Source organism: Anas acuta, chromosome 4 (genome assembly GCF_963932015.1).
Source record: "Anas acuta chromosome 4, bAnaAcu1.1, whole genome shotgun sequence".
NCBI classification, from domain to species: domain Eukaryota; kingdom Metazoa; phylum Chordata; class Aves; order Anseriformes; family Anatidae; genus Anas; species Anas acuta.
In genome coordinates, this window is record NC_088982.1 from 7,594,581 (window position 1) to 7,613,361 (window position 18,781).

The 18,781-nt window shown below is 40.1% G+C and overlaps 1 protein-coding gene across 2 annotated transcripts in view; it reads right to left on the bottom strand.

The window, feature by feature from the left end:
• Positions 1-1,135: 1,135 nt before the first annotated feature.
• Positions 1,136-18,781, bottom strand: part of FAM53A (family with sequence similarity 53 member A) — a 68,869-nt gene continuing 51,223 nt past the window's right edge. For both annotated transcript variants that reach the window (XM_068679665.1, XM_068679664.1), the window contains exon 5: positions 1,136-2,330. In XM_068679665.1, coding sequence (XP_068535766.1) covers positions 2,007-2,330 — 324 coding nt within the window. In that variant the 3' untranslated portion in view covers positions 1,136-2,006. The remainder of the gene's footprint in view (positions 2,331-18,781) is intronic.

Consider the following 18,781-nt stretch of genomic DNA (forward strand, 5'->3'; position numbering starts at 1 on the left):
TGGTAGCCCCATTACCCATGATGACAGATCACCACCACACTGCAGTGCATCTCCCACCTATCCACAAGGAAAAACAGCTGCACCTCATTCAGCATTTCTTGAAACCTGATCTTTAGAGTGCAAAACCAGTGATTTTCAGTTGCATATAGTTGTTCTTAATAGCTTGTGCATGTATATATAGCACCACCTGCATGATCTCTGCTACAGAGGAGCAAATACCTGTGTGTGATGCACATTTAACAGGAGCTTCTGAAGGAAATGAAGGCTTTGCTCTGGTACCATCTCCTTTATTTACGCTGCTAGAAAAAGGAGGATGACTTTGTGCTGCTGCAGTGAGCAGCTTCACTATCTCCCACGCAATGTATATTAACACATCAAGAACCTAACAAGTCTTTTCAGTGTTCTTGCACCTCCCTATGCATGCATACCAGCATCGGTATCACAGACCACTGCTGCTCTTTGTGGTAGATACAGTAGGAGTCATAAAGGCAATAAAAACATTTAGAGCTTCTTACTGGTTATCCAAGCTTTTAAAGCTGTGTATAGATAGTAAGTTATATAAGCTGGTTCAGTAATTACAGACCAATTCTTTTTTATGACCAAAGGCTGACCTAATCACAAGGCTGGAGCCTGGGTCACACCTTGCTCAGCCTCAATATACTCTTTTCTCATATAATCATGCTGTTAGGTGACTTGGAACGTTGCTGTATTTTGGTTTTATGGTACAAGTTACCATAGGGAGCTGGCTGATTTAAGCAGACCAACATGATGCACTGAAATGCCATAATCTAAGCCTGTCCATTTCTATCCAATTTAAAAACTCCATTTTGAAATTAATTTACTCCTTGACCAGGAAAATCCCTATTCCGTCTGAACTAACGGAGTAAGTATGTGTTGCAATAGCCTGCAATGAATACAATATTACATTAGAGATAATTATGGTGTATGTAATCACTGAGACACTTCTGGGATCCAGCATGAATTATTCCCCAGCTCCCCAGACTAACTTGACTTCACTTCCTTTTCAGATGACCAGAAGTCTGTCCTCCACCCAGCTCTGCACATAAATACCACACGGCAGAATATGCCCCAGATTATAGATTTTCCTCAAGTAAAATTCATCAACAGACACAAGTGCAAAGCAAAATGTCATTTTATTTAATTCAAGGACTATTTTCCTTCTAGTATTGCTGAAGGGATCACCTCCTGGGGAATTGATCATTACAAAGTCCCTGTCTAAAAGTTCAAGTGCTCTTGTTGTACATTCTTTTGAACCACAGAAAACATAATGACCAAGTAGGTGGGCAGCTACTTGCAGTTTTATCCCACCTAAATTAGCATTGCTTCAGGCTAGAAAACAATTCAAGTAGTAAAATCATGGAAAATGTTAACCTTTAAGGTTACTACCATATTTTGATCAAAAAGTCCTGAATGTATGAAAAGAACATTTGTACATGTTATGAACTTTTTTTTTTAACCAGACGCTGTCAAAGATGGCAGTTAAGTGTTTTGGACCAGTTGTCAACCAGGTATTTAAGAGTTCTGTCTGAAGGTTTATTACCAATTTCATTATGTAATTCACTTTTCACATTAAGCTCTTTAACAAAAGCAACATATACCCGCACCAGAATCACTGTAGACAGATTTAGTTTTATAGAATGCCCTTCTGAAAATTCATTTCAAAATAGAGATGCTTTTTCTCCAGAACTGTAAAAGCCATAAAAATGCAAAATATCTGTTAGGAAATTTTATAATCAAAATTATTCCTTAATGTTCAAAATAACATTTAACCTCCTACTTTTTTTTTGTTGTTGTTGTCATCCACATATTGATCAATAGACTAAACAGGTAACAATGGTTTACGTTTTTCCCCCACCTGAAACATTTCTAACACAGGCCCAAGATAGGCAATACAGAGATTCAGGGACATGGATTATGCATGGCAAAGGTAATCCTCTATCATTTTAATTTAGAACAACTCTGATTCTAGCACACAACTTTGAGTCTCAGTTGTTTTCAATCTGCTCTAGGTCCAAGTCCCCACAGTCTAGAGGAAAGATGCCCTCTTCAGTGCTCTCACAATCACTTGTGTCCTCATCGCTTTCACATACTGCAGCTGCTTTCTTATAATCCCTTGTTTTGAAGCTACCTTGGCATGACCCATGATGCCTTACTTCATCCAGCTGTTCTTTCATCGGACTGGAACCAGGGGTGATGATGTTCATAAGATCATTTGAGTCACATGGGGATGACACAATTGTCTTCATTTGTGTGTCATCATCGTCATCTTCATAATCAAGGGAGCAAAGACTTTTGGAATTTTTTAAAGTCTGCAAGTGAAAAAACATGAGTAAGTTAGCAATGATTGCACAGGAGGAGCAGAGTAAATTCTCTAAGTTCTTGAATGGGTTAAGGGTATGTACACAAGTTTAGAAAGGCATACATGTTTAAAATTACTGTGGAAACAATGTGGAGAATGAAGAAAAAGGAAGAAAGGCATCTACTTAATAAACAGTTTGGTTTTGCACAGATGTTTTGCCAATGTAGATTCAAGTTAGCGACAAAAATTAGCAGTCCCCTTCTTTCTAAAAAAGATTAAAAACCTACCTTTACTCAACTAAATAAGGATCAACAAGCATCCGATCTGATATATCAACTCTCCAGCAAACCCAGAGCATACCAGTTGGTAACATAAGCATTTAGGTCAAACAGTTGCACCGCAGCCTAGCCAACAATTAATTTCTCAAAGTTCCCAAATGTGCAGATAACGAGCTCCCTGGCCTCACATCGATGACACAAGAGCCTGCAACAAGGCAGCTGGCACATTTCGGTAACCTCAAAACAGGGGAAAGCCAAGCTCCTGCTGGAAACATCTTGCTCCAGAGACAGCTTAAGTTGTTCAAGTGGTACCCAGAAGTAAGACAAGCTCAGGAATTTGAGAGCTGTTTAAATGAGTATATTAAAAAAATAAAGGGGATGCTCACCTTGACTTAAAAGAGAAAACCTCAGTGTGCTATCTCTGCCCCTCAGATACAGGAATAAAGTGCCTGAGCTCCTCACGCAACTGAAATGGATGCTTGATGAGAATCCAAAAGCTGCAATTAACAGCAAGGCCATACAGAAAGCAGAAGCTGGTTTTTAGTCTGTGCAAAACTTCTGAATTCTGTCTCTTGAACGCACACAGTGAGCAGAAATAGTCACAAAGGGCTTCTTTCTAAAGCAGTAAGAGCCTGGAGAATCATGTTGTGGGGGCTCTCGATATTGTACTGGTTAAGTGCCTCCAGTCTTGCATGCACACGGTGATTATTTATTACACCCAGATCCACAGGGAACAAAATCAACTGTTCACACCCATTTTCAACTTCCCCCCTCAGTTTGTCATTTCTTAAGTATTTTATATTTGTTAATATATTTGTATGAAATAGGAACACTGCAGCACTCATGATGTGTTATGAACCAGATGCTTTTCCAGAGCACTGGAAAATTTTTCTACTCCACCAGTGCATATTAGCAGCCACATGAGCAGCTTACCAGATCTGTTCAGTGGCTTTTAAACAAAACTTCATGAACTCAGAGGAAATCTACAGACATTGGCCTGCCTTGCCTGTACATGACTATCAATATATCCCTACATTCAGTCTACATAGAAAAATTATTTGAGGGAAAACTTGGGTAACAGTGAAAAGCAACACACTTGAGTTCTGGAATTCACAGTCCGGCCAGGCTGAGGAACGAACAAGACTTGTAAGGGAGGTGGTTCACCATCACTGGAGCCTCTCCATAGCTGGGGCACTGCAGCAGTATTCCCCAAGGCTGCACCAAATGCAAACACTTCAGTGTTATGCTCTTCGTTACTGCCCAGAGGTTTGTTATGCCTATATGGTACACCACTCTTGCTCAAAGAGCTCTGCTACCTTATAATTTGTAGTAGATCTCTAGTTAGGTTTAAGGCCAGAAGGATCTGAGGGATAGCGGTGTGCCTGGGCAGACAGAAACAAGACTTCATTTAGGAGCTGGTTTATGCAATTCCAGGAATTGCATCCAAAGATCAACCTTCAGGGGGAAAAAAAGACTGATCACAGTTCCACCAGGAGGAATTCACTGAAGTGTTAGCCTTCATCAAAACCCACATCCTATTTCAGATGTAACAAAATTGATAACCTTGCATAAGCAAAAAGCTTTATACAGCCACGTTCCCCTCCCCTGTTTTATATACCAAAAAACAGCTTTGGTATAACACACATTGCTGTTTTCAGAACACATTTTGACATAGCTCACTTGCAGCTTATGCAAGCACAAACATTTGAGCTCCTTTTTATGACTAAGAGGTGTGAATTTCTCATATTTACTTAAAAGCAAACCAGCATATTTTGAAGTAGAAAGTGTTAAAGGATATTCTAATCTTATCTCATTGCTCTGAAAAAGAGAATACATTTCCTGTTGTGCATCTCCGCATAGGGGACAGTATTTCTAGTCCTTTAAATCTTACAGTAGACATCGGGAAGGAAAGGCATCAAATAAAGGAGAGCTTTCAAAGATCTGCTTTCAGTGTTTTAGAAAGGAATTCCCGAGTCCCCCTTCAAAATATCTTTTATTCAATTTACTGCTAGAAATTAATCCAACCACACAGCTGTCTTTCTAGAAGGTTTGTGTACATAAATGGAAAATTGCCTGTTAGCTGCACTGTGCTGAAACCACTTGAATGGGAACTTTTAGCTGGTTTCAACACAACAGCAAGTGCATTCAACTGGGTCTTTGTTCACCCACTTGTCACAACCGCACCGAACTAAAAATAGGTGGATTTATTATCTCGCAGCACAATCCCGCTCCTTTCACAAAGCAAAAAGGTAGAAGTCTCAATGCATTCAAGCCCTCTGAGCTGCAGCTTGACATGTTACGCTGGTACAGTACCACACCTTTCATGCACAATTGTGCTCTGCGGGGAGCCAGCGAGGACTTGCTCAATGGTCCTCCTTCTATAAAGGATGCTGGGCTAACAAGACAAAAGAGTCCGCAGTTGGCAATGGATAGAACTCAATCAGCTAAAAGTATTCTTTTGTGCAACGGGGGAAAAAAAAGAAACTCGGTTTTAAAAGAAGGGAGGCGATAAAATGTCTGAATATTAAGAATAAAACTTTGTACCAAAAACAATGACGGGGAGGGAAATAAAAGAAATCTCTCTAGACCCTTGCCATACAAAGCAAACAAGAAAGGCCCAGAGTAGCTTGAAAGGAAGCTAATGTCTGTACTCTTTACTAAACCTCAAGTTCAGAAAGTGATAATACATCACTTTCCAAATATAAAAAGCAATAAAAAGGTTGGGTTTTGTTTTACTAACAAAACTAGAGCATTCGCTACAGCAGTCGAGGGAAAACCAAGTCATTTGCAGGCATTAAGACCTAGGGCATAATGGGAGCAGCAGTTCTCATGCTTCTTCCCCACGCCCCCCTCACACCCCAAGCCCACCCGTTCCCCCCTCGGATTGAATGGGGTGCAGGACACAGCTGCTCCCAGGAGGTGCAGCTGCAGCAGCTGGCACCAAGAGGAGAGCAAAGGAAGCCCAGAAACCCTGAGCCCACCCTGCTGCCTCTCAGCAGGCATCTCAACAGCAATAGCAGCTCGCTGAAGCTGCAGGTTTAGGAAAAGAGGGAATTCATCACATTAAGGAGTTACCTGGCTCACCTTCTGTCCCATCCAGAGACTCCTGCCTATGACTGAACAATGTGGAGATGCTGCTTTAAGACTTATTTCACTTCCTGGACTTGCTTCTCCTACAGCTTGGTCAGACTGGCTCAAAATCAAAGGCCTCCACAGTTAGCAACTCAGAAGCACCACGTGTAGCATGACACATTAGCATCTCAGTCCCCTATCCCCAACAAGGTTACAGCTTAGCCTCAGCAATAATGAAGTCCAACTACATTTAAGAGAAGAGATTTGATTTACGAAGCTAAGTTGGAGACTTCAAAACTTTGAATTATGCAAACTGTCACAACAGAGCGGTACTAAACACTACATGGAATCCTGCTGAAAGCTGCCTCCTAAACATACCTCACCTGACATCACCTCCCATCACAAACAGACATGAACAGAGGTGTCCTTTCCTATAAAAGGCATTTTCAGGTCATGCATCTAATTACTTGTATTTTCAGTTCATGCATCCAATTAACTGTATTAGTATCTCTCAGGGTGGAGACACATACAGTGTTTATTACAAACATTGGATTTTGTAGATTAAGAAATCTGTCCTAATGCCTGCACCTTCTATATAACATTAAATGAAATAGTAAAAAGTGCAGTTTATGTAACAAACAAACCCTACTGTAGAATAAACCTCCTACAGTTTAACTCTGACTCTTGCTGTGCATAGCTCTAAGCATTTTGTTCACAGATAATGTTAAGAGGCTAAAGTTAATTCAGTCCATACAAGTTAAAAACAAAGGTGACTGAGAAAAAAAATCCCTGTTGAAAACAGAAGTGTAAAAAAATTGAGCTTTTTGTAGACAAAGAAGATAAGTCCTCTTTGCAAAAGTAAAGGACCTAGCTAAGAATCAATACAAGCTGACACGCAGCAATATGAGAGTTGTTCAGTACTTTGTCTCTGCTGTATCTTCAAAAGGTAATTTTAATTTTTTAGATGTAAGTGCCCAGGAAGGGAAGTAAACTGACATCAACTCATTTCACATCAGATGCTAAACAGGATCATGAAGTAATAGGCTTTCATCTTCCACTAGCCAGACTGTTCTAGATTTAAACATTCTGCTTTCTGGTGTAGTCTACCATGAAAGCTGATCTATTTATTGGCCTAGATTTTTTTTTTAATGCTTATTCTAAATTGTGCCACAGTACCCTTGTAAAGTTTGTTTATGAGCTGTAAGAACTTGTGATTTAATTTGGCCTTTTTATTTTGTACTATTAGTTGAAGAAATATGTCCCAATGAAATAGAAATATTTTTCCAAAATGCTGAGTTTGTCTAATTACACTCACATACACAAGGATACGAGGCTATTCATCACATGAAAGAACTGACTTGAAACTACTGGGGTAGTTACAGGTCTACAAAATGGACAGACTGGGAAGCCGGGGAGGAAGCACATGTGCTCAATTAAGTTTCATCATTAAGTGACAAACTAAGCCATTTAAGCAGATTAAAGATCACAGATTCCGTGATTCTGTGAAAGAATAGTTTGAGTATGTCAGTCTGAAGTTGTTTTCCCTACACTGGATTTAAAACACTACTGCCATTTTACATCATCTTTATCCAAATTAAATTTAGGTGTGATAGGGACAGGTTAGCAGAGCTAACAGACACTGAAAGGAACTCAGGTAGAAAGGTTTTGCAGTTTCCACAAGTCCAGCACCAGTCAACACAGAGGTCAACATTTATTATTTTTACTATTTTAAAGACAAATTAGAAGCTAAGTGAGTTGATACAATATGTAATATAATACAGTCAAGAAAATGATTCAATGGCAATATTAGCATGAAGTGGGTCAACATATATAGTCATTTTCCCCTTATGTAGAACCCAGGCCAACATTAAACTGCGTTTTTAAAAGTTTACAGTATGGAATTTTAATTAAGATGTTGGCATCTTACATTTTCCAAGTCTGTGGATTTGTGAACTGCAACCTTTCGCCTTTGCTGTTTCAGTAAGTATAAATCATGCAGTCTTTTATTATGGGAATGGGGGAGTACATTCTACAACCATCAGGCCTACCTATTTCACCTGCTTGTAATTAAGTAAAAAAGTTTCAACTGCTCTTAGTACCAGACCAGTAAGAATACCTACAGATGCTATGAATTATTCCATTAGCTAACAGAAGACGTTCATACAGTGGGTTTAACTCCTATAAATTGGCCAGTAATCAATATAGTGTCAAAGTAAAACATGACAACATTTGCTTTGTTCAGCTGAATAATACAGTGCAAGACTTTGGCCAGGGAGAAAAGAAATTAAGCCAAACAAGACAACTGCTAGATACAGCAGTGTTCATCTGAAACGCACTGATGCATTAGAACAGAGGTTTCCCTCAAAGGGAAAAGCCCCACCACAGACAAGACTCAAAAGGCTACTGAAGCAGCAGGGAGAGCAGGCAGAGAAAAGGGTTCTAGCTCTGCTCTTGCAGAGGCAGCAGCTGCAGCCTGGGGTCTCTTGCAGCACCAAAGACTGTCTCTGCACTTGGGCTAGTTATTTTCCTGCTCCCTGTTTGACTCTAAGCACATCGGATGTTAGCACTACACAGATGAGCTGGAGAGCTGGACAACGTGGAACTGGGCTAAAAAGTGCTTGGGTTGCACAAGCAGGAGAGGCTTCAGGCTGGCAAGTTTGCTTCAAGTACATTAGTGAGTGGTGGCATGACGAAGGAACAGCTGCAGTGTTTGTGTGTTCCTATGAGGATGAACACATCTGGTTTGGTCGTAAACTGGCACAGAGGGAAACAATGGAACCACGTGCTCTCCCCATCGGAGGTGATTCATGTTTTGCCAAGGTTGTTCCACCTTTTCCAGTTCAGAAACTTCTACCTTTCAGAAAAGAAATACGAGCTCTGGAAACAAGAAGTAATTTATAATGCACGTTACCATCTTTGTTATTAAAACTAAATCTCTACAAAGTCATTCTTTCACATTATTAGCAATAATGTCCAATTAATACACAGATGCATTTAGTTTTCTGAATTTTAAACTGGGAAAAAGGAAGCATGCACATCATTAGCATGAGCTAGACACACCTCTATTCAGACTGACAGCAATCAATACACCTCACTGCTGTAGTGGCCAGGGACATACCAACATGTGGAACAAGTACACTGCCTAACAGAATAATTGCTTGCAGTATTGCAGCATTCAGGACCTGAAAAACAGAAGACCACTTGCGGCAGCCAAAGCACTGGCCCTCTGGCAGAGAAATTAAGATTTGCACAGCTACTATCAGCTCTGAAACAAGCGATTCCCTGCAAAACCAGGGGTTTTACTGGGCATCCAGGTTTCTCACTAGATGCATCCTAACAAGAAGAGCAAGTGCTGGTTTGTGGAAGTACAACTGCTCGGTCACATTTTGAAATTCTCTTTGCAGTGCCCAAGTGTTCTCAAGTAACAGGGTTTAAGTGGACTGATTATGCACCAGTGTAACACAGGACAGGATTTGACCCTCGTGGCTTCAAAACATGACCATATTGGCTTCATTTCCTGCCATTTGTGTGTCATCTATTTTTATAGAGAACTTCTATTCCTGAGCACCTCAGCCAAGGTCTTATTCCTGCATGACTCCGCTATGAGCTGCAAACAATTACTTTCACAACTGAATCACACATGCGCTGATTTTGAGTACATCCATGCACCACCTTCTGTGTTCCACTGTGTTCATTTTTCATCCTCAAGTCAAATATTTAAGTTGATACGATGGGTCAAATTTATAAAAAATTAGAGAGGTAAACTCCCAACCCTCATTCTAAGGCTGCCCTCATTAGTTACTGACAGATGTCAGCCTCACCTATATTATTGGGTTATGCTGGCACTCCATCATAACTAGCATTTTAAGGGATTCTATAATTGGGCCATAAAGCTCACTTCTGCCAGGGAAGGGGGGTGGGAGAGAAAGGCAAACAGTCTCAGCTTGGGAACAGTTCCCCCTTCCCCTGATCAATTTTCCACTACAGAAATACTCATCCAAAACAAAGCCTTGAGATCTCGTTAAGCAACTGCACGCAGGCACACGTGGGTATGCACGCGTGCAGACAAAGTACAAGTGCCGTTAGGAATCTTTTGTTCAACTCAATGCAAACACCACAATTTCACAATAAATTCTTGCAGGAGCATTAATTCAAACTGTAGGTGGACTCTGACCACTAATTACTTCCAGAGACAAGGTAAATTGAACACAACTCGTTTGTTTAGAAAGAACACAATTAGCACTGTTCACCTTCAATCTCTAATACATATATTGTTTGTTTTTTTTGCTTAGCATCTGATTTTGGACCACTTTGAGCGTTTTTGAAATGATGTCAAGAATACTTCTTGAGCCGCACGAGTGGCAAATCCATTACAGGTTTTTAATACTGAATCAACTTGTGCTAAAACTTGGGCTTAGTTAAAGATACATCCAGTTTGGACAAGTCCGTTTATTGGACTGAACCAGATCTGGAAGCACAACACTTCAGCACTGGATGCTCAATAGTGTGCATCTGTGGTTTTGTTTGCTTTGTTGTTTTTTTTTTTTTAAGTCAAGTCAGAAAACCATGTATATGGTATTTATCCTTCAGTTGCACTGAAAAACAATAAAATGTGTTTTAAAATACATTGTACCAAATCAGAAGACAAGCAAAGCCTAAGCAACTTGCGTGCAAGAAAGTCAATATTCAGGATTAAAACATTGTGGTAACACTAAAACTGAGCTCAGCTTCTTACAGTATGGCCAACTTCAGTTTCTCTCTCTATTTTCTAATACAATCAGCATTTGCATGAAAAAGCTACGTGTTCAAGTATTACTCACGCTTTGCTTTAAGAGATTGGAAATTATTTAGACTACCACGACTTCTAAACTCCTTAGCATACTGTAACAGCCTTAAGTTTCAGTCACACAGTCTCTACTACAGTGAAAACTGAAATCAGGAAACTGGTCAGAAATCTTATTTAAAACTCAATTTCTGGTGGTATTTAAGTTTCATTGCAGAAGCATGTGTCATCAGCAGCATGTAAAGAAACGTGTACTTTCAAGTATCTGAATGGATCAACTAGCTGCAGCTAACACCAAGCAATCACCTCCCAGATCACTTGCTCAGAAGTCATCTCTTTACAACTGCATTCCAATAGAAATTTACATTTAATACTGTAAAAACTCTTTTCAGTCCGCATATACCTGAAAAAGAGATCATAGGTCAGTATATTTCCTATCTTAAAACTCCAACAGAACAAACTGGCATCACTAGTTGATATAGACAAACTCAAATCAGTTCATCTTCCACATGCATGGGAGAACTGCTCCGCTTATATACTGGTATGTAGGTGTGATATATGTACAGCATGAACTGATTGATATAATGCAAGAGTAATGAAAGACGACAGTTAAACTTAAGACTTTCTAAAGTGATTTTAAACCTCCGTAGAGAAAAACCTCAGGTCAAACAATTTGTTTAAAGTCTTTCATAAGATGGTTCACCAAGTCAAAAAGTGACTGTTGAGAGCAAGGGAAGCACATCTGCCTTACCATCATGTTTCACAACAGTTAATATTCAGTATATGAAAGTCCAAAGCCTAGTTTCAGAATGAAAGGAATTATTTTGTTACAAAATCTTTCATTATAAAGATGCACTAATTTGTTTCTGATTACCATATCACAAAAAAAATACTGAATATTAAGAGGACCCCCTTTCCCAGAATTGCCTTGAGTTACTAGAAAGTAAATTATACCTCTGAGTGTAAGTTAAACAGTAACATTGGGATTTCCCGCCACCTCCAGATGGGGAAAAGTCACAGTATCAATGATAAAACACTACTAAACTCTTCTGATAGCCACCATCTCTTGCAATTTAGAGCAAGAAACAAACCTAATCCCCTGCCACCTGCCAAAATCCAGATGGTAAAACCTGAGAAAAGTGCTCTCACCTCTTTAAACCCTCTGGTGCAGCTCAGGCACATTAACTGTAGGTACCCTATATACGATATTGAATTAAGAGCTGTGGTTCAATATTGTATTGTATTCCAAACAACATCACCAATAATTTTAGCATAATCCAATTTTATGACAGGCTAAGTAATAATTAAAAACGAAAATACCCACAGCTGGCTGAAACCTAGCTTGTGAGTTAATAGATGGCCCCTTTGCTCATAATGTCAAATGCAGCTGGTCTGGTACTCATTAGCTCTTTCAACAATGAACACTTACTTGCACATACGGGAACTTGCCAGAAAGGAAAAGTAAATCCACTGCAGATATTAAGCTGCCTCCTCCTCTTATTAGCGTATGGCTCAAGAAGCCCTGTAAACATGCAAAGCCAGTTGCACATCTGATGAAAAGCAACGCAGCCCTGAACAGCTCTGGGCTCTGAACAGCTTATTTTTCAGGCATTTGTTACAGAACGTCAGTTACAAAAGAGTGGGAAAAAACCTTTATCCTTAATGAGATTTCCTTCCCTTTGCTATCCTCAAGGCTTATAGTGCCTCGCTGTCAGAGCACAGGGAACCTCCAGCGCAAGGGCTCACTTCATTAAACGCCGTTTCAGGCCTAATTTCACATTGTGACCCACTCTGCCGGCGCAAAGAAAGCGAGACGCCAGATGCTCTCCGCGCCTGCTACCTCTGCAGCATTTCATTCACTACTCCAAAAAAAAAACCTCCAAGCACCCATTCAAAACCAAGTACCCCCAGCCTGGGCTCTCCTGTCACAGGACAAAGTGCTGGCTTGTCTTCAGCTCGCGTGATGCTCGACTATCATCTCCCAGCCCAGCCTACTCCTACGGCTCTTTCCCTTCTTCCCAAGCCTGCTGGAATTTGAACTTTAAATGGATGCCCTCCATGGCAACAATAGATAAAAAACGAGCCTTTGATTGTTCATGCATTGTGGAAAAGAAAGGAGGAGATTCATCCTGGCTGTGACCTAGCAGGAACTCATCAAGCACGGCTCCCCTTCCATTGCAACGGGATGCCTTTGCCTGTAGCTACTCATTCAAGCTCCCTGTGTCTATGTTTTCCATTCAAAGAGGATGAATTCTTCAGGTTTCCCCGTTAAGAAATTAAATGTTGATCCTATGAATGAAGGGCAACACCACGCTTGGAAAGCTGCCAAAGGGTTCTGTAACACTCAGCAGTTTGGAGTTAATTCAATACTTATTGATATCTAGCAGGATTTATAGCTGCATTATTTATAAGGAAAAAGTCACTGAGCCATATTTAGTCTCTGGTAATAAACTATTTTTAGCACCATCTGTTTTTCTAGTTTGCTCCCTTGTTTAGGCAAGAGCATACTTTTCCCCAGTTCCCTCCTCCTTACCCGTTTAAAAGGATCCACAAAACCTACACCAAAGCACAAGTAAGGATCACACTGAATATCTGTTGTGCAGCGAACCTCCTAATCATGATTTTGGAAGTAAAATTTGCTGACTAAGAAGTGTCAAGCTGATGCAACAGTACACGCTGTCTTCAGTTACAAAACTGAGCTTTTTTTTTTATGCAAGGGGAAATGCTTTTCAGAGAAAGGACACTACTATCTAGAAAGGAACAACTGATCATTAACTGCATTAAGCCATCTGAAAAACGTTCACACTCCTAGCACTGCTTGTTTTTCTGGGCCATAGTTGCCAAGTTTCACCCTCATTAAACCCACAGATATTTTGTCACAAGTACATTCAGCCAGGCCACTGTTAGAGAGGGAAAGGAGAAGTGTAAGCAGCTGCTGCCAGCACCTTGCCTCTGTTAGATGAGGTGTTTGAAGCTGCAGCTGCCACCCAGTCAAAAGCTCCCCCAGACCTCAAATTAACTCTTCAAACTCACATTTATATTCTGTTGAGTGGGGGACGTGACACTGGCAGCCTCTGCAGCATGACAAGAGGGACAGAGTGGAGGGGTTGCTGGTTCCTCGAATTCTGAGTGAAGCAAGGCTTTGGATCCTTGCATACTGATTAAGTTCTCAGAAACACACTTGATAGAAGCAACGCATTCATCTCGCCCTCCTGCCTCAACAAAGTTTGTTTGTTAGCTTAAACAGTAGCCTAAGTATTTGAAAGCTTCGCTATTAAGTCAGATTAAGAAATTTTACTGTAGAGCAAGGCAGAAGTCTCATTAAAATATGAGCTCATGTAGTCCTTACCCTTTGTAAAGGGCAGTAAGGGTTACAAGCTGGTTTACTAGGGCTTGCAGCACAAGTCTGGCATTTCTAATAAATAGAAGAGATGCAAAAGCAAGGATAAGCCCCAGCATGTAACACACAGATCAAAACTAAATTCCACACACACATAATGGACAAATGCACGGCTATTTTAGTGGGTTCCAATGAAGTTGTGGACTCTGAAACACCTTCTGAGCATTCAGTTCAACACTGACATTATATGACAGTTTGAGTGTGAAAGTAAAAACAGTACTGTCCGACTGGTAGCCCTTGGGATGCTTCCTTCCACCCTACTACTTCATTTCAGCAGAGAAAATGGGGCTCAGCACTCGCAGCGGCAAGTACAGACTGCCTGACAGAAGGCCAATATGGGTACATGATCCAGAGTAGGCCCCTGCCAGGATGCTGAGGTGTGGTACTGGTGAGAAGAATCTCCACACATCCCAGCAGTGACCAGGGTGTCCCATCTGCTGGATAAAGCCTGGTGGCAGCTGCCCACCATGTTCCAGGAGCGGCCTGGGCCTCTCTGGGGGCAGAGCTCCAGGCCTGAGCCATTTTGACAGGAGGCATCTCAAAGGACAGCCTGCCTCAACTGCGAGGAGTTCAATAAAAACTGTTCAAAGCAAAGAATCAAAGTCTGCAGTACTTTCAGTGGCCATATAAAGCACATGGACAAAAGCCAACACATACAGTAACTGTCGCAGTAAATTTAAGAGCTATTGCCAAGTATGTTTGAGAGTAAAAAACTAAGCTCGCAACTTGTAGTTCAATTCCCTAAGGCTGTTGCATAACCTGCAAATATGTTACAACATGAGAACAAATTAATGCTGGTGATGAACCAGGAATGTAGTCGAAGGATCTGGAAGTCTTCAAAATGCAGCTTGCTGCAAGCATTGTACCAAAGCATTCAACTTTCATGTGGGCAAGGACACTCACTTGTTTGCACTCAGTGTCTATCTTTTATATAACCGTGCACTTTACCCACATTTGGAAGGTAGGATGTACAGCACTACTTTTACAGAGTTTATACCTTATTAGCTAGCATGCACATGTTTCATGTGATTACGCAGTAAGACATGGCAGAGCCTCTAACTCAGAGTCTCAGAAAGCAAATGGTAAATACGATAGAAAAAAGCCAGAACAGCGCTTGTTACAAACTGCCCATCCACCCCTCCCTTACAAGCCAGATGGCCAATGGAAAGGAAATTTATCTGCCCTTAAAAAACAGTTATAAGAAAGGACTTTGCGATTAACTCTCAAGTCCATACTTGAGAGATGGCCCAACGCCAGTAAAAAGAACAGTGTCAAGTCAGAAAATTCTACACAAACTCCGTTTTATGTCCTAGTCCACCCAGGGAATTCTCCCCTCCACCCTGGTGCCCAGAAGGAAGGGGTCTAAGCAGTTGTGATCCACAGCTCCCACAATGAAACCCTTTCTCAGACAATATCCTTACATAGCAAGCTTATGTTCAGGTGATCTACAACTGGTTACCACCATACCAGACCACATCTTGGAATATATCAGAAGCCACTAGGAGATTTGCAGTTTATCCTGGTTAAGGAGCTATTAATCTGTAAGCAAAGTCTGAATTCAACCCGATTTTAGAAATGTTCCAAATGCACCAAGTTAGTATTAGCCAAAAAATGAGACTTAAAGGATTTTATAGAAGTATGCTTTTTTTTTTTTAAAAAAAAAGCTTCAAGCTTGTTATCCCACTTGCATTTTGAACAGTATTACTTCAGTCTTCACTATGATCACCATTCAGCAACATGCTTCCATGTCAAGGACTCCAACTGCTGAGCATAGGGAAAAAAAGGTACAGAAGTTACATAATGTGTATAATGCTCTTTAAACAGCCACCAAGCACTCTCTCTTGGTATGTTCTTCCTAACTTAGTTTCAAATCTAGCCTAAAAGATTACTTAACAGTGAACAAATTAATGCAACTTCTAATTGCAGTCCCTTGACAAAATACTTCTGCTAGGAATAGTATGCATGTAAGTCTCCTTGAGAGTTTCTAGTAGCTTCCCATGTCCTACAACTAGTTTATTTTTCAGTAACATGCTGATTTATGCCCATTACAAATGTTTGGAGGCCCTTTGGACAAGTCTGTGTGTATACTTCACACAAGCTGAAGGTGGGATTCAGAGTCTTTATTTGTTAAGATTTAAGAAGTGGATGCATAGCTCAGGTATTGCAAGTATTTTATTTACATAAGATTTCTCCCCTTCCCCAAACATTTGAGAGTACAAGATTCTTACTAGATCTAAATCTACCTTGAAGTTTATTAAAATTGATTTACAATCAACCTACCTCACTACAAGATGCAATGAAATCATTATACTTCACATCCAAGTACCCTGTTGGCTTGAAGAGTTCAGTTCTGCTTAATTTTAAAATTGAATTCTTTCTGCTGACCACTCGTCCAGGAAGAAAACTCCTCCTCAAATAACACAGTGAAGAAGTAAGCTAACCTGAATTGGAAAACTTTTTTCTCTAGGGATAAGGCAACAACCAAGTAGTTTGGAACTCCAAGAACAATTTAAGAGTTCCTCAAAGGATGGGGATCAATTAAGTTTTCTAGTTGAATCAAGTCACTTCAGATCATTAATTGCTACATAACTACCTATGATCTATACTTTCTGTAGTTAAAGTAGCTTGGGCTCAGTAACAGAGAAGATTGAAATCTTTTACTTCTTCACACAGTTGTCTGAATTCTACAGGTGGTGTCTCCTCTCCCCGTGAGAGGAGCAGAACAAATTCAGTTATTTGAAAATATGAGAAGTAGAAGGTAGTATTTTTTAAACAGAAAGCATACATATTCTTTAGTTATAATATGAGGTGAATCTGGAAGTTAAACATTCCACTGCAAAGTTAAGCATTTCTGTATCGTATTAAATCCCATTAATCCATTCCTACTCACTTGACCTAATATACCCCACACGTACTAGGTATTAAATTTAACAAGCTTAAGATCAATTTACCAATCCAACTGAGGGCTTGCATGCCCTGAAAACACATCCTCCTATGCCAAATACATGAGCCTCGCAAGGCCTAAAAAAACACCAAGGTTTTTGCTCTGGGATATGCAATTTTTAAAAGCCTAGAAATTTTAAAACTTTAAGCAATTTCTGGTTCTATAACAACATATGCACAAGTTACAAGGGCTACCCTGTCCAAGTAATATATATTTTAAAATGTTTAACACAGTGAACACCATGCACTGAGCACTTCCAGCACTGTACAAATCACTGAAATCTTGAAGCCCATATTTTGGTTCAGGAAAGTATCCAGAAGAAGAATATGATCGAGGACATTCTTGATTGAGGACGTTCTCAAAAAAGCCTGCTGTGGCAAGCTTCCATGAAAAAGTAAACTTTACTTAAAAGCTGAAAGGAAGGAAAGAAAAAACACACATGAAGGCTTTTAAAGACTCAGAATATCAGGAATGTCTGCTTCTGGTTTGATTTTATGGTTGTTCAGCAAGGAAGAGTCACCAGTGAGGCTCTGTGTTGACTATGCTTCAAGCGCATGTGAGATCTGCCACTCCAAACACCATAGCAGTTAAAAGTAACCTTGAAACTCTACAAAATATGACATGACAGTTAAGCCACAAGGCACCTGTCATATGCTTTGTATGATCTTATTTAAGGTCTTTCATACTACTCAATTGTAACACTAGTTCCTATCACTTATTTTTAACTTACTATTTTAACCTACTATTTACATCTAAACATCCTTATAATGTACATCCTTCTGAAAGGACAAGTTTTAACACAAAGTCAGTTGCACAACATTACCTAAGTTCAGAATTTTTACTCCTCCAGCTAAATTTATGCAACAGTATTCCTGTTCGAATACTGCAAAGATTGCAAAGTTCTTCAGTTACTTACAGTTAACATGCTTTAGTTTACAAGACAGCCAAAGGGCATACTGATCAATGTAAAAACAGAACTGAAAGCTGAGACGGTTAAAATATAACTCAACGACTAAGAGGAAGCTTTGTACTGTATCAACAACTTAGCCTGAAGAATACCTGGAATCTGCAAGACCTTTTTCCAGAAGAGAACTTCTGCAGAGCTTCACCTGCATCTTTAGTAAGTTGGAAGCAGTGTCTTCAGCAGGTTGGAAGCTGCAACTGTTCATGAGCATGGTGCTGGATGCCCCTATCTACATTCTACCTAGGTAAAGATGATGGAAGAAGGGAGAGAAGAGAATAACAACCACAAGCAAGTTTCTGTGAAGTGCTCCAGCATCCAGGCAAGGGGACACTGAGTTGTGCACCAGTACTGATGGGTACCCAAGTATCTACTGTAGTGAGATCTACCATTCCTCATTCCCCTTATGCCAGGGTGTACAGCAGGCAGTGGCTCCGTTACTCTGAATCCCATGCAAGAACATCAGGGCCTTATGGAGATAAACTAGAAGCTTCTGGAAATAAACTACAAGCAAATCTTCTGAACTGATAAATGCAACTAATGACAACCTGAACACATGAAGCTTCCTCTCCCCTGCAGCTAGGGGCAGGCAGGTTTCAGGGACAGCATTTTTTCTACCACCCACATTACAAAATCTCTAATCAATCTACATCAATAAATAAGAGGAAAAACCTCCTGAGTTCATCTTTCCACATTTCCTAACATTATGTCCTTCCATGCCTTACAAGAGAATTCAGGCTTCCCAAGTCTAGAAATACACACATCCAATTACAACACTGCTCTGTTAAGAACAGTTGGTCCCAAAGTCTTAATAATTGATATATTTGGGAGGTTCACAGTTGTAGGGTCTAGTTTGAGAAATGAGTGCATATTAGATTATATAAAGCAGTACTTCAGAGGCAATGAACACTTCCAAGTTTTTTAGACTCATTTTTTATAATTTTATCATAGAGAAACAAACACTCAGAAAGCCATCCTAAACTATAAACATTTTCTTGCACAATAGCCAATGTAAGAAAATTA